This window comes from Lepus europaeus, chromosome 19 (assembly GCF_033115175.1).
Source record: "Lepus europaeus isolate LE1 chromosome 19, mLepTim1.pri, whole genome shotgun sequence".
Lineage (NCBI taxonomy): Eukaryota > Metazoa > Chordata > Mammalia > Lagomorpha > Leporidae > Lepus > Lepus europaeus.
The window spans coordinates 69,189,445-69,201,579 of NC_084845.1; the positions used below are offsets into that span (position 1 = coordinate 69,189,445).

At 54.3% G+C, this 12,135-nt stretch overlaps 1 protein-coding gene across 3 annotated transcripts in view; it reads left to right on the plus strand.

Annotated features, from left to right (window-relative positions):
- Window positions 1-12,135, plus strand: part of USP10 (ubiquitin specific peptidase 10) — a 63,670-nt gene that overhangs the window by 27,365 nt on the left and 24,170 nt on the right. Inside the window, exons 3-5 of one of the 3 annotated variants that reach the window (XM_062177629.1) lie at window positions 6,203-6,263; window positions 7,879-7,947; window positions 9,704-10,747. In XM_062177629.1, the coding sequence (XP_062033613.1) occupies window positions 6,203-6,263; window positions 7,879-7,947; window positions 9,704-10,747 (1,174 nt within the window). Of the gene's footprint in view, window positions 1-6,202; window positions 6,264-7,811; window positions 7,948-9,703; window positions 10,748-12,135 lie in introns of all 3 variants that reach the window. The other 2 variants (XM_062177631.1, XM_062177630.1) reach the window with 2 other exon arrangements.

A 12,135-nucleotide genomic window follows, 5' to 3' on the forward strand; every position in this document is an offset into this window, starting at 1 on the left:
TCCCATGTGCGGCGCTGGAGTGTGTGTCTCTCTGTGCGGCGCTGGGGTGTGTGTCTCCCTGTGCGGCGCTGGAGTGTGTGTCTCCCTGTGCGGCGCTGGGGTGTGTGTCTCCCTGTGCGGCGCTGGAGTGTGTGTCTCCCTGTGCGGCGCTGGGGTGTGTGTCTCCCATGTGCGGCGCTGGAGTGTGTGTCTCCCGTGTCCGGCGCTGGGGTGTGTGTCTCCCGTGTGTGGCGCTGGGGTGTGTGTCTCCCTGTGCGGCGCTGGAGTGTGTGTCTCCCTGTGCGGCGCTGGAGTGTGTGTCTCCCTGTGCGGCGCTGGGGTGTGTGTCTCCCATGTGCGGCGCTGGAGTGTGTGTCTCCCTGTGCGGCGCTGGGGTGTGTGTCTCCCTGTGCGGCGCTGGAGTGTGTGTCTCCCTGTGCGGCGCTGGGGTGTGTGTCTCCCTGTGCGGCGCTGGAGTGCGTGTCTCCCTGTGCGGCGCTGGGGTGTGTGTCTCCCGTGTGCGGCGCTGGGGTGTGTGTCTCCCTGTGCGGCGCTGGAGTGTGTGTCTCCCATGTGCGGCGCTGGGGTGTGTGTCTCCCGTGTGTGTCGCTGGAGTGCGTGTCTCCCTGTGCGGCGCTGGGGTGTGTGTCTCCTGTGCGGCGCTCCTGTGTGGGCTTCCGCAGTATCTGTGTGCAGGCTCTGTGGAAGGTGAGCACCGTGGCTCTCCTGAGGCTCTGGGTAGTCTGCTCTACAGCAGCACTGCAGGAGAGGTTTCTGGCTTGGATTTTTAAAAATCCCTGCTGATGTTGCAAATTGGCATCCATACACCTGTCGACAGTGTGCTGTGGGAGTGGGGCTCAGTGCCTGCCTCCCATGTCCCAAGTTACACCCAGGTGAGCGCGTCTCGATGGCCTCCCTCCTCTCCACAGCCGTATTTTAAAATCATGTGGCTTGTCTTTTTTGTTTTTCTTTTCTTTTTTAAAAATTTATTCATTTATTTGAAAGGCAGAGTTATAGAGAGGCAGAGGCAGAGAGAGAGAGAGGTCTTACTTCCACTGGTCCACTCCCCAGGTGGCTGCTGATCTGAAGCCTGGGGAACTTCCTCCAGGTCTCCCACGTGTGTGCTAGGGCCCAGCAGGGATCTGGATCGAAAGTAGAGCGGCCTGGACTCGAACTGGTGCTCACATGGGATGTGCACACGGCAGCTTTACCTGCTGCACCACAGTGCTGGCCCTGTCTTTTTTCTTTTTGACGGGTTTGTGGGATTTGTGATCGTTGGTTTTGCATGTTACGGTCCTGTCTTCCTAGCCTAAGGGCCTTTCTGCTTCACATTGATGTACTTTTTGTGTAACAGGAGTTAATTTTTAACTTCAATATCAAGTATATTGGTTTTTTTTCCCCTCATGGCTTGTGAATTTTAGTTTTAAAAAATATCTTTAAGAAATTCTTCCCTTCCCTGTGGTAGTAAAGCATGTGTTCTGCTTTTCCTGTTTGGGGATGCGGAAGGGGCGACCAGTGTGGATGCCCTCATCCCAGGACCAGCATGAGGAACCAGAGCTGTGGTTCTGTATCACAGTTACAGTTCAGGAGCCTGCGTGGTAGCTGGCTAATCACAGGACAGTGGGTGTTTCCCGTCCCCAGCAAGTGCTCAGTGTGAAGGGACCGTGAGCGTGAGGAGTGCTGGGCTCCTGCGGTCACCACCGATTCCCCCTTTGGCCTCCTGATCGCAGGTAAGATCATGGCCGCCGTCTGTGCACACCCCCTGTGGTGTGGCTGCAGCGTGGACCAGTCTCGCTGTGCTCTTGGTGCTTGATGGGCTGTTAGAACCTCGATAGAGCGTTGCTCCCTTTGCTGGGCAGTGTGTGGTGCTGGAGTCCACACATCCTCTCTGCAGAGGCTCCCTCCTCTCAGCGGTGTAGTTGGAATGTCACAGGCAAGAGGAGGTGGCCAGGAGCTTGATCAGAATCAGGTTACTTTGTGCGTGACCGTACATACCAATGTTGGTTTTTTTTTTTTTTAAAGTAATTGATGTATTTTCTAGAACTGTGCTATAGTGAATAAACAAGTGTGGGTTCAAAATAAATTTCTACAGTGGAAGAAAGGCAGTAAGCTTGTTTAGTGAGCACGTATGAAGCCATCACAGACATGTCGTTGCTGTTCAGAAATAGGGAACAGGTGCTCCTTCCGGAACAGCACAGTCTCAGCAGCTCTGCCTCAGCATGGAGCAAGCAGGTTTGTGGTAACACAGCATAGTCTGTGGGTGTGCCTGGGGTACTGGTTTTCAGTTAAGGCAGTTATTCTCAATTTGGGGTCTTAATGTGATTTCAAAAGTGGGTCTTTTGGATCAAGACTAGGAGACATGGTGGCAGCACCATGAGGGAACTTTATTTGAAAAGCGGAGAGACAGAGAGGGATCAGTATTCCTTTATTTTTTTAAGATTTATTTTATTTGAAAGAGTTACACAGAGAGAGAAGTGTCTTCCATATGCTGGTTCATTCCCCAAATGACCACAATGGCCAGAGCTGAGCTAAACCGAAGCCAGGAGCCAGGAGCTTCTTCTTGGTCCCCCACACAGGTGCAGGGGTCCCAGGACGTTGGCCATCTTCCACTGCTTTCCCAGGCCATAGCAGAGAGCTGGATTGGAAGTAGAGTAGCTGGGACTCAAACTGGCACCCATATAGGATGCAGGCACTGCAGGCTGGGGCTTTAACCCACTGCGCCACAGTGCCAGCCCCAGGATCGATAATCCCTTGGCTGGTTTTATTCTCCAAACGTCTGCAGCAGCCAGGACTGCACCAGGCTGAAGCCAGGAGGCAGGGACTCCCCTGTGGGTGGCAGGGCCCTAAGTACTTGGGCCACCTTCTGCTGCTTCCCACATGCATATTAGCAAGAAGCTGAAGTGAAGTGCCGGGCTGTGGCTCATATCACATCCTGTGTGGGATTTGGGTGTCCCAGGGGTGACACCTCCCTGCTGTGCCAAGCGCCTGCCCCCATAAGGGGCTTTGTAGCATGGCCGCTGGGTCCAGGGGCAGGGGTGTGGCCTGCACCAGGCCAGACTGGGCGCTGTGTGTGTCTCACTTAACTAACTTGCAGTGTTTGATGTTGGCTTAGTTTGTGTTTGGGGGTGAATTTTATGCTTTTGTTTTCATTTCTAAAATTTTGTTGTCTGGCCCGTCCTGTCCACGTTTGTCCTCCTGCCTCTGTTTGTTCTTCATGAAAGTTCACGTTCTGTTCATCCGTGTCTTGCTCTTGATGCTTGGTAGTTCCGGGGACTGTTGAGCTGGGTGACAGGGTGGCTACCACAGCCCCACCAGTGGCAGTGTTCTGCTCCCTCTGCGAGTAGATGGCGTCGTGCTGATGGGTGTGGTTGTGAAGCTGTTTGGACCTAGAAACTAATTCTCCCCCTCCTTTTTTTTTAAAATTTGAACAGAGAGAGAGAGAGAGCTCCCATCTGCTGGTCATTCCCTAAAAGCTTGAAAGCGGACTGTGGCGCAGAACTGGGACTCTGATAGGCATGGGGGTGTTCCAACCTAGGGCACTGACCACTGTCGAAGTGTCCACCCCCCAGAGAGTAATCATGTCCCCAGGGGTGGACATGGGGTGCAGCCCCCCTGTCCATGCCTGCCTGAGTCCTGGATGTTCCTCTTGCGATCCAGCTTACAGCTAAGGCGCCAGGGAAGGCAGCAGGTGATGACTTGGGTATTTGAGTCCCTGCCACTTAACATGGCAGACCAGGCTCCTGGTTTCAGCCCGGGCCAGCCCCAGCTCCTGTGGGCATTTGGAAAATGAACCAGTGGATAGAAGGTAGCATGCTGCCTGCTCCCCCCCCCCATTCTTTAGTACCCCCCCCACCACCACTCTGGCTTTCAAGTAAATAAATAAATCTTAAAAAAAAAATTTCTTGATGGTGCAATGATTCTACTTTTTTGCTCCCCAAATAATAGTTTCTGCCACTGGGAGGGGACATGCTAGTGTCATTTGTAAAACAAACAAAGTTTTTTTTTTTAAAATTCCAAAAAAGATGTATGTATTTATTTATTTGAGAGGTAGAGTTACAGACAGAGAGAGGGAGAGACAGAGAGAAAGATCTTCCATCTGCTGGGTCACTCCCCAGATGGCTGCAACAGCTGGAGCTGAGCCAACCTGGAGCCAGAACCAGCAGCATCCTCTGGGCCTCCCATGCGGGTGCAGGGGCCCAAGCACTTGGGCCATCTTCCGCTGCTTCCAAGGCCATAGCAGAGAACTGGATCAGAAGAGGAGTAGCTGGGACATGGACCGTTGCCCATGTGGGATGCCAGCTCCACAGGTAGAAGTTTAGCTCAGCCCCTATTCCAAATATGTTAACTTTTTAAATGTATTTTTATTTGAGAGGCAGAAAGACAGACAGGGAGAGCACTTCTGTCCGCTGATTCACTCCCCAAATGCCCGCTGTGCTGCTGAAGGCAGGGTCCTGGAACTCAGTCTGAATTCCGTGTGAGTGGCGGGGACCTGCTGCTTCCCAGGGTGTGCGTTTGCAGGAGACTGGAAGGGGCACAGCCTGGACTGGGACCCAGGCACTCTGATGCAGGACTTGGGTTTCTAGTGGCATCCTTTTTTTTTTTTTTTTAAGATTCATTTATTTATTTGAAAGAGTTACACAGAGAGAGGAGAGGCAGAGAGAGAGAGAGAGAGGTTTTCCATCCATGGTTCACTCCCCAATTGGCTGCAACAGCCAGAGCTGCACCAATCCAAAGCCAGGAGCCAGGAACTTCTTCCAGGTCTCCATGCGGGTGTAGGGCATGATGTAGGACTTGACCCATCTTCTGTTCTCTCCCAGGCCATAGCAGAAAGCTGGATCAAACTGGCTCCCATATGGGATGCCGGCGCTTCAGGCCAGGGCATTAACCTGGTGTGCCACAGTGTTGGCCCCTTTAGTGGGATCTTAACCTCTGCACCACCCCCTTCTCGCGATGTCTACAGCCGTCTGGCACTGGGGGTGCACTGCCCTCCACAGACGCGCCCTCCTGCTCCTGTGTCTGCCGTGCACCTGATGGCTGGCTACAGATGAGGCGTGGGTGGCCCCCGTCAGTGCAGTGCTTCTTAGGTTGCTTGGGACCCTGAGTCCCAGGGTGACTGGAACATGTGCAGCCCTCCAATCCTGACAGTGGTGGGCACCTGTGTTTCCTATTTGTCATTCATTCTCTGGGGAGAGAAGTTCCTGGGTTATTTGTCTTTGTGGTCGTGGACTTGGTTGCACAGAGGCCGTTATAGAGATCCGCAGAGGAGGCCACTTCACTGACCGGCTGTCTGCAGATGGTGGGGGTTCGAGAACCTCCCAGGAGTGCTTGACCACTGCAGCTGCCTCTGTGCCTGTGGGCTGCACTGAGCATCCCAAACCAGTCCATCTAGTTCTTTTTAGAGTAATACGTCATTTGTATTTTTTTTTACTGATAAACATAGAGTGAGATCTGCCACCTGTTGGTTCACTCCTGAAACGCCTAGGACAGCCAACACTGGGCCTGGCCAGAGCTGAGGGCTGGGATCTCAGTCTGGGTCTTCCATGTGGGTGGCAGGGACCCAAGTACTTGAACCATCACCTCCCTGGGTGTGTAGTAGCGGAAAGCTGGAATCTGCGCCAGACCAGGCCTTAACCCAGGTACTCCAGAATGGGATGTGGGTGTCCCACGCAGCGTCTTCACTTGTGTGTGGACACCTGCCCTGGTATTTCCAGCTCTTGAGTACACACCGTGGAGCAGCTAGGAAGAAGAAAAATCAGCGATGATGTTCATGCGTTCTGTCTCTTCCAAGCCAGGAACGTGGCGTCCATCTGTCAGTGTGTGGCTGGGCTGAAGGGAGTCGTGATTCCTCACGGGCCTCTCTGCTCCCTGGTCATACACCTGGCCCTGCCCGGCCAGCTGTGCTGGAGCAGGTGTGGACCCACAGGAAGTGTCTGTCTGTCCTCCGAGGAGCTGGTCGACCTGTCTGTTGGAGGGCATTTGTGTTTCTCAGGACTTCACTTTTTAGTCTGTTCTGGATAAACACCTGCGCCATTCCGGTAGTATTTCTTCCTTTCGGTTAAATGAAGGTGATTTGTACTTTCCTCATTTTCCATTCGTGTTACTCTGATATAAGAAATGTCTTAGGAGGAAGCGGCCAGGATAAGGAATTGTAAAGAAATGTCACCGTGTCAAAAGCATGCATTGGATGTTAACGTTAAAATGCGCTCTCTGATTCCTCGTGCAGCTTCCTCCCTACGGTGGAGCAGTGCTGTGTGACGGCCGGGCCGCGGAGGAACCACCCGATGGTAAGCCGCTCCTCCCCAGGCTCCCCTGCCCCGAGTCCTGGCCATGTGAGCGGGATGGGCTGGCCCATTTCCTCGTAGCTCGAAGCTTGAGTTGCTGAGTCGCTGTGTCTGCTGTGTTAAAGTCGGTGCCAGAGGTGCGCCGTGTCGTGGAGGGGAGGGTTCCTCTTTTCTGGAGCGGCTCTCAGTGCTGCAGCCGTGATACTCCTGGTAGCCTCACGCCGAAGCTGTGCTCTGGGTATTTCTTGTCTCGCTCCTGGGGCTAAAGCTGGCCTCCAGGCAAGGGTCTGAGGCCAGCTGGGAACTGTTGGCCCTGCAGCATCATTCGTGCCAGCCTGTCCTGCTCAGTGTCGGGCGTTCAGGTAACCTGTCCTGGGCGGCTGCTCTGGTGGTCTGTGTCAGAGTGGTTAAAGGGGCCCAGAGCCCTGTGACCCGTGCAGCTGCCATCGCACAGTCGAGCCTCTCTGGGACATTTTTCAGTCTGGATTACTCCCACGGCCCTTGCTGGCCTCTGAGTGTTTGCTTTGGGAACCAGGGATTTGGATTCCCTGTTGGGTTAGGGTGGTCAGACCTGTGGAGGGATTTACATTATTGTGAGGTTTAACTGTGAGCCTTGCAAAGATGAACCATGCTCCTTCTCTCAGTCACATTATTAGCAGCTTTGTGAGTAACCAGTAGTATATCATGAGAAATAAACAGTGAGCAATAGCTCAGGCCACGCAGTAACGTGGACCCCAGCCCGGAGCCTGCGCCCTGCTGCGTGCTCGGCGTCTGGGCTGCCCCGTGTGCTCTCAGGGGAGCAGGCTTGCTGGGTGTCCTGGTGCCTCCTCCTGCTGCTGAGTCGCAGCCTCCGCCCCCGGGTGTCACCACCCTCTTCAGAGACTAGCTGAGCCCTCTCCCTCTGTTCTGGGCACTCTTCCCTCCAAGTCCGTCTTGTGTTCGGCAGAGAAGTCAGCGGGCAACTTTGCCGCCTGCCTGCGTGTCAGCGCCAGGCCCCTTGTCTCAGAAGCCCCTTTGTTCTCTAGTGCCTGTGCTGAGCTACTGACGGCTGGACGTACTTGTTTCTGTCCGTCCGTCTGTCTGTGGTGCAGCAGGGTCTGGGATGTCGGAGCCCTCGGTCCACTTGCTGGATGCGTTTCCAGATGCCTCGAAGCCCTGCAGGAGGCCGCTTCCCAGCATGCACTTATCCTCCTCTCCTGAGACAGTTCCTAGTGCCCAGAATGCCCTGTGCCTCACCCGCCCCACGCTGCAGATCAGTTAACACGAAGTTCCACTGACCGTTCTCTGGCTTCTGATTGAAATGCGTGCTCTGCTGTGTCCAGAGTGTTCATTCCATAAAGCTTCACAGCACTCTCTTGTCTCTGCAGTAAACGCCCTGGCAGGGGCCTTGCCCTGCTAATCACCCTGCGCCCCCTCCCACCCCTCCACCCCTCCACCCTGCCTGCACCAGGCCACTGTGCTGCGTTTCCTGCAGGGAGCGGGCTTTGAGAACCGCTGCGATAGGATGTCCTTGTTTTGTCTGAGCTGGTTCTCCTTCCCCCGGTAAACCAGCTGCCGCAGGACCAGTGTGTGCGGTTCATCTACCCCGTGTACTGATTGGATGTGACGCTGTTCGCAGGCCTTCCCCTCCCCCATCTGATGGATGAGCTGTGGCTGCGCCTCCCCAGCCTGTCGAACGCTCTGTTGGGTAAATGTTTGGGCACAGTTGGGCACAGCGAAGCGGCTCGGTTCATATCACATCAAGTTCTAGAATGTTTTGTGATCTGGTGAGATTGTGAATTGAGGTGTGGAAGGCACTGTGCTGCAGACGGTCCTGCGTAAGCTTCACAAGGCTCCCGTGCGTCGTCTTCCCTGTGTTTCCACAGTGGGTGCCACAGTTCCCAGAGAGGCCACCTCCTGGGTGACTCCTGGCAGGCTGTTTGAGGCCGTGTGGCACTGCAGCCTCGGAACACGCTGGATGTGAAAGGGACAGCCGGCCCGGGTGCAACAGTAAGCTCGTCTCTCTGGTGATTGTGTTCCAAGCAATCAAAAACTAAAGGCTCAGTGGCCAGAGGAACCAGACCGTTCTGTTGGTGGCTTTCGATGCAAACTTGCTCTTGGGGGACCATCACCAGGGATCTTTTCCAGGAACTTTGTGTTGTCTGGAGCAGGATCCGCACCCCTAACGCCTCAGGAGCCTCGATGTCGGAACCAGCGAAGACTCCACCGGGAAGCTGAGCTGCCTCTGCCCCACGACGGCTCTGGATCTGTACTGTTCTGAGTCCTGAGTGCTCTGAGTACTCTGATTCTTTTCTTGAGATGTGTCCTTGATGGCACCTTGGCCCCTCGCCTTAGACGGGAGGGAATCGTGAGCTTTTGCATCAGGTGTGAGACCCCTGCGGCACCTGACCCTGCTGACACCGCTGATGGCAGCGCCCGCCCTGGTTTCCCTGACGGGAGTCAGGGCGTGACTGGAGTGTGTAGTGTGTGGCTCATGGGAGGAAGTCTCAGAGGGCTTCCAGAGTCACCAAAAACTCCCAGGCCTGCCTTTATCTCGTAGTGCTTTGGGAAGTATTTCCACAGCCCTGGAGCTGATCCAGTAGGGATCCATGAGTGGACATGATGGCACGTCCACGCCGGCGCTGTTTGCGGCTGTCAGTTGAGGCCGTCTTAGAGGCCCCGTTGGGAGCCCCTGGCAGATCCTGCAGCGCGGGTCTCTGCGTGACTCCTGGCTCCTGGAGAGGCCTGCGTGGCAGTGTGTTAAGTCCCAGCACTCGCCTTCACGATTGTTTCTCTTTAACTTCTCCAGAACGCACGTTCCCTCGTCAGAGGCGTGGAGAAAGCTGTGGTGAAGTCATTTCATGTTGAGGGTGTTTTTCAAACAGGCACAGCACTGTTTGCTTTTTATTTATTTTTTATATTATTTATTTGAGAGGCAGAGAGAGAGAGGTCTTCCATGCACTGGTTCACTCCCAAAATGGCCATAGTGCCTAGAAATGGGCCACTCTGAAGCCAGGAGCTTCTTCCAGGTCTCCCACATGGTGCAGGGGCCCAAGGACTTGAGCCATCTTCTACTGCCTTCCCAGGCCACAGCAGAGAGCTGGATCGGAAGTGGAGCAGCCGGGACACAAACTGGTGCCCATATGGGTGCCCTTAGGTGGCTTCACCCGATAACACCACAGCCCTGGTCCCTGCTGTTGGCTTTCTATTGTGGATTCATTTTGACTTTACCTTCCGAAAGTCTTCTTGAGCTACCCAGAGAGCTAAGATATGTTCAGGCTTCTGTTTTTTCTGTTGCTTGCGTAAGTAAAACTTTGTAGATATTATTTTCAGTAAAGAAATAGCCCTGTTGATTAGGAGAAGGATAATGGTTTTCATTTTCAACAAGGAGATGAGTAGTTAGGAGTGCTTCTGTGGGTTGTGTTGTTCACTAACGGGACGTTTCTGAATCCTCTCGTTGGCAGGACAAGACTACCAGAGAATTGAGTTTGGAGTCAATGAGGTCATCGAGCCCAGTGCCGCTCTGCCGAGAGCCCCCGGCTGCAGTATTTCCAGCACACTGAATCCTCAGGCTCCCGAGTTCATTCTTGGTTGTCCGGCTTCCAGCAAGACCCTTGATGGCACAGACAAAGAAGCCAGCTACGGCACTGTCGACTGCCAGTACCCAGGCCCTGCCCCGGCCTTGGGTCACGGTTCTCATGTGGAGGCAGACGCCTCAGAGAACGATGGCGTCCCGGGCGGTCTTGGACAGAGGGAGCGGAAAAAGAAGAAAAAGCGGCCCCCTGGGTATTACAGTTACTTGAAAGATGGTGGCGATGACAGTATTTCCACGGGAGCCCTGCTCAATGGCCATGCCAACTCCACACTCCCGAACAGCGTGGGCACGGAGGACGCGGAGTTCCTGGACGACATGCTCCCGTGCGTCCCGTCCAGGACTTGTCACAGCCCGCGGGACTCCACAGACTCTGTCAATGACACTGTGCCGGACGGCCCTTTCCCGGGGGCGCTGGACGGCGAGGCCAGGACTGCAGGGCAGCCTGAGGGGGCCCCGGGGACTGAGGTGGGGCAGTCTTGTCTCCCAGTGGAGACTGGCCGAGATGGCCTGTTAAGGACAGCGGTGGTTCAGCCCCACGTTGGTACCGATACTACTGAAAACCTTGGAGTTGCTAATGGACAAATACTTGAATCCTCGGGGGAGGTCCCAGCTGCCAACGGGGTGGAGGTGCACACTGTGGGGGACACAGACTCGGACACAGCCAAGCCCGAGAGCGCCTCCCCCCCTGCCGACTGCGCCGTGTCTGCGGCAGGCGCCACTGCTGTCAGCCAGCCCGCCAAGTCCTGGGCCAGCCTCTTTCACGACTCTAAGCCCTCGCCCTCCTCGCCCGTGGCCTATGTGGAAACCAAGTATTCCCCTCCCGCCACATCCCCCCTGGTGTCTGAAAAGCAGGTGGAAGTCAAAGAAGGGGTGGTTCCGGCGTCCGAGGACCCCGCAGCCATGAAGATCGCAGGTATGGGCAGAGCAGACGCTCGGAGCGCAGGGGCAGCCCTCTCGGCCGCCGGACGGAGGACTTCATGGCTGGGGTGTCAGGGTCTTAGCCGTCAGCTGACAGTGAATTGGAACAGCGGGGTGGCACGGGTACCTGACCTTTGTGTTGAGGGGAAAATCTGTGCCCACAGTCAGCCCTCTTCGTGGTTTTCTTACCTGGAAGTTGTGCTCCACGCTGTGCGCGTGTGAGGCACTTGGCTTCTGCTCAGCTCTCAGTACTGTTGACAAGACAATCTCTGTCCTATTTCTTTTTTATATTAAGATAAGTTATTTTGTGAATAACATAGGGTTTTTCCTTTTTCCAATGTTTATTTTGTTTTGTATTTGTATTGAGTAAATGGATTGTATTCAGAGTTGTATCACACCAAAGTTAGCTCTTGACAGGTAAAGAGAAATTATGAATTTAGCCCAAAGTTAGCATTTAATTTTTATTTTTTAAATAAGCATGTCTTTAATTCCATTTTCCATGAACTTTTTTAAAAAATTTATTTTTTAAAGATTTATTTATTTATTTGAGAGACAGAGAAAGAGAGAGAAAGAGAGGTCTTCCATCCACTGGATCTCTCCCCACATGGCCACAATGGCCAGAGCTGCACTGATCCGGAGCCAGGAGCTTCTTCCTGGTCTCCCACGCTGGTGCAGGGGCCCAAGCACTTGGGCCATCTTCTGCTTTCCCAGGCCACAGCAGAGAGCGGGATCGGAAGTGGAAGTGGAGCAGGCGGGACTGAGCATTTTATTTTCAAGTGCTAAGGCTCTAAAGTCGGAGCAGTTCCCAGAAAAGACAGTCGCGTAATTCACAGGTTGCTTTTAAGGTAAAGGAGGAGTCGGAAGTGCGAGGAGTGTTCCTGATGGGGCGCGTCCCAGAAGATAGGAGACGCGGGCCGTGCACTGGGCGGTTGGCTACGAAGAGCAGCCGAGTCGCGTCCAGAGCTCCGTGCAGTCACGCGCACCCAGGAGGCAGCGGCTCTCCCGGGTTTGTCTCCCAGGAATTTTCTCCATGACTCCATGACTCCTGCCTGGTTCGCCAGCAGTGAACTCCCAGTTAGGCTTCCCCAGGGTTTTCTCCTGGAATGTCCGTGTGCGTCAGGATGAGCAGGGAGCTGCAGAGAGCGTGCCCTTTTGTGGAAGGTGGAATCCCCCAGAGATGGTGCACCTGACATCACAGTGCGATGACAGCTGGCGACTTTCTCAAAAAAGTGCTTTATCCCTATACAAAATGCAGTGTTTTGAACAATCTTCGTGCTCAGGAGTTCTAACAGGAGAAAGTAGTCAGTAGGCCAGGCAGCACTGTTTTGGGCTTCATAAGCCTGTTAAAGAGCTGTGTGGTTTCTGTATCAGAACTTATACAAG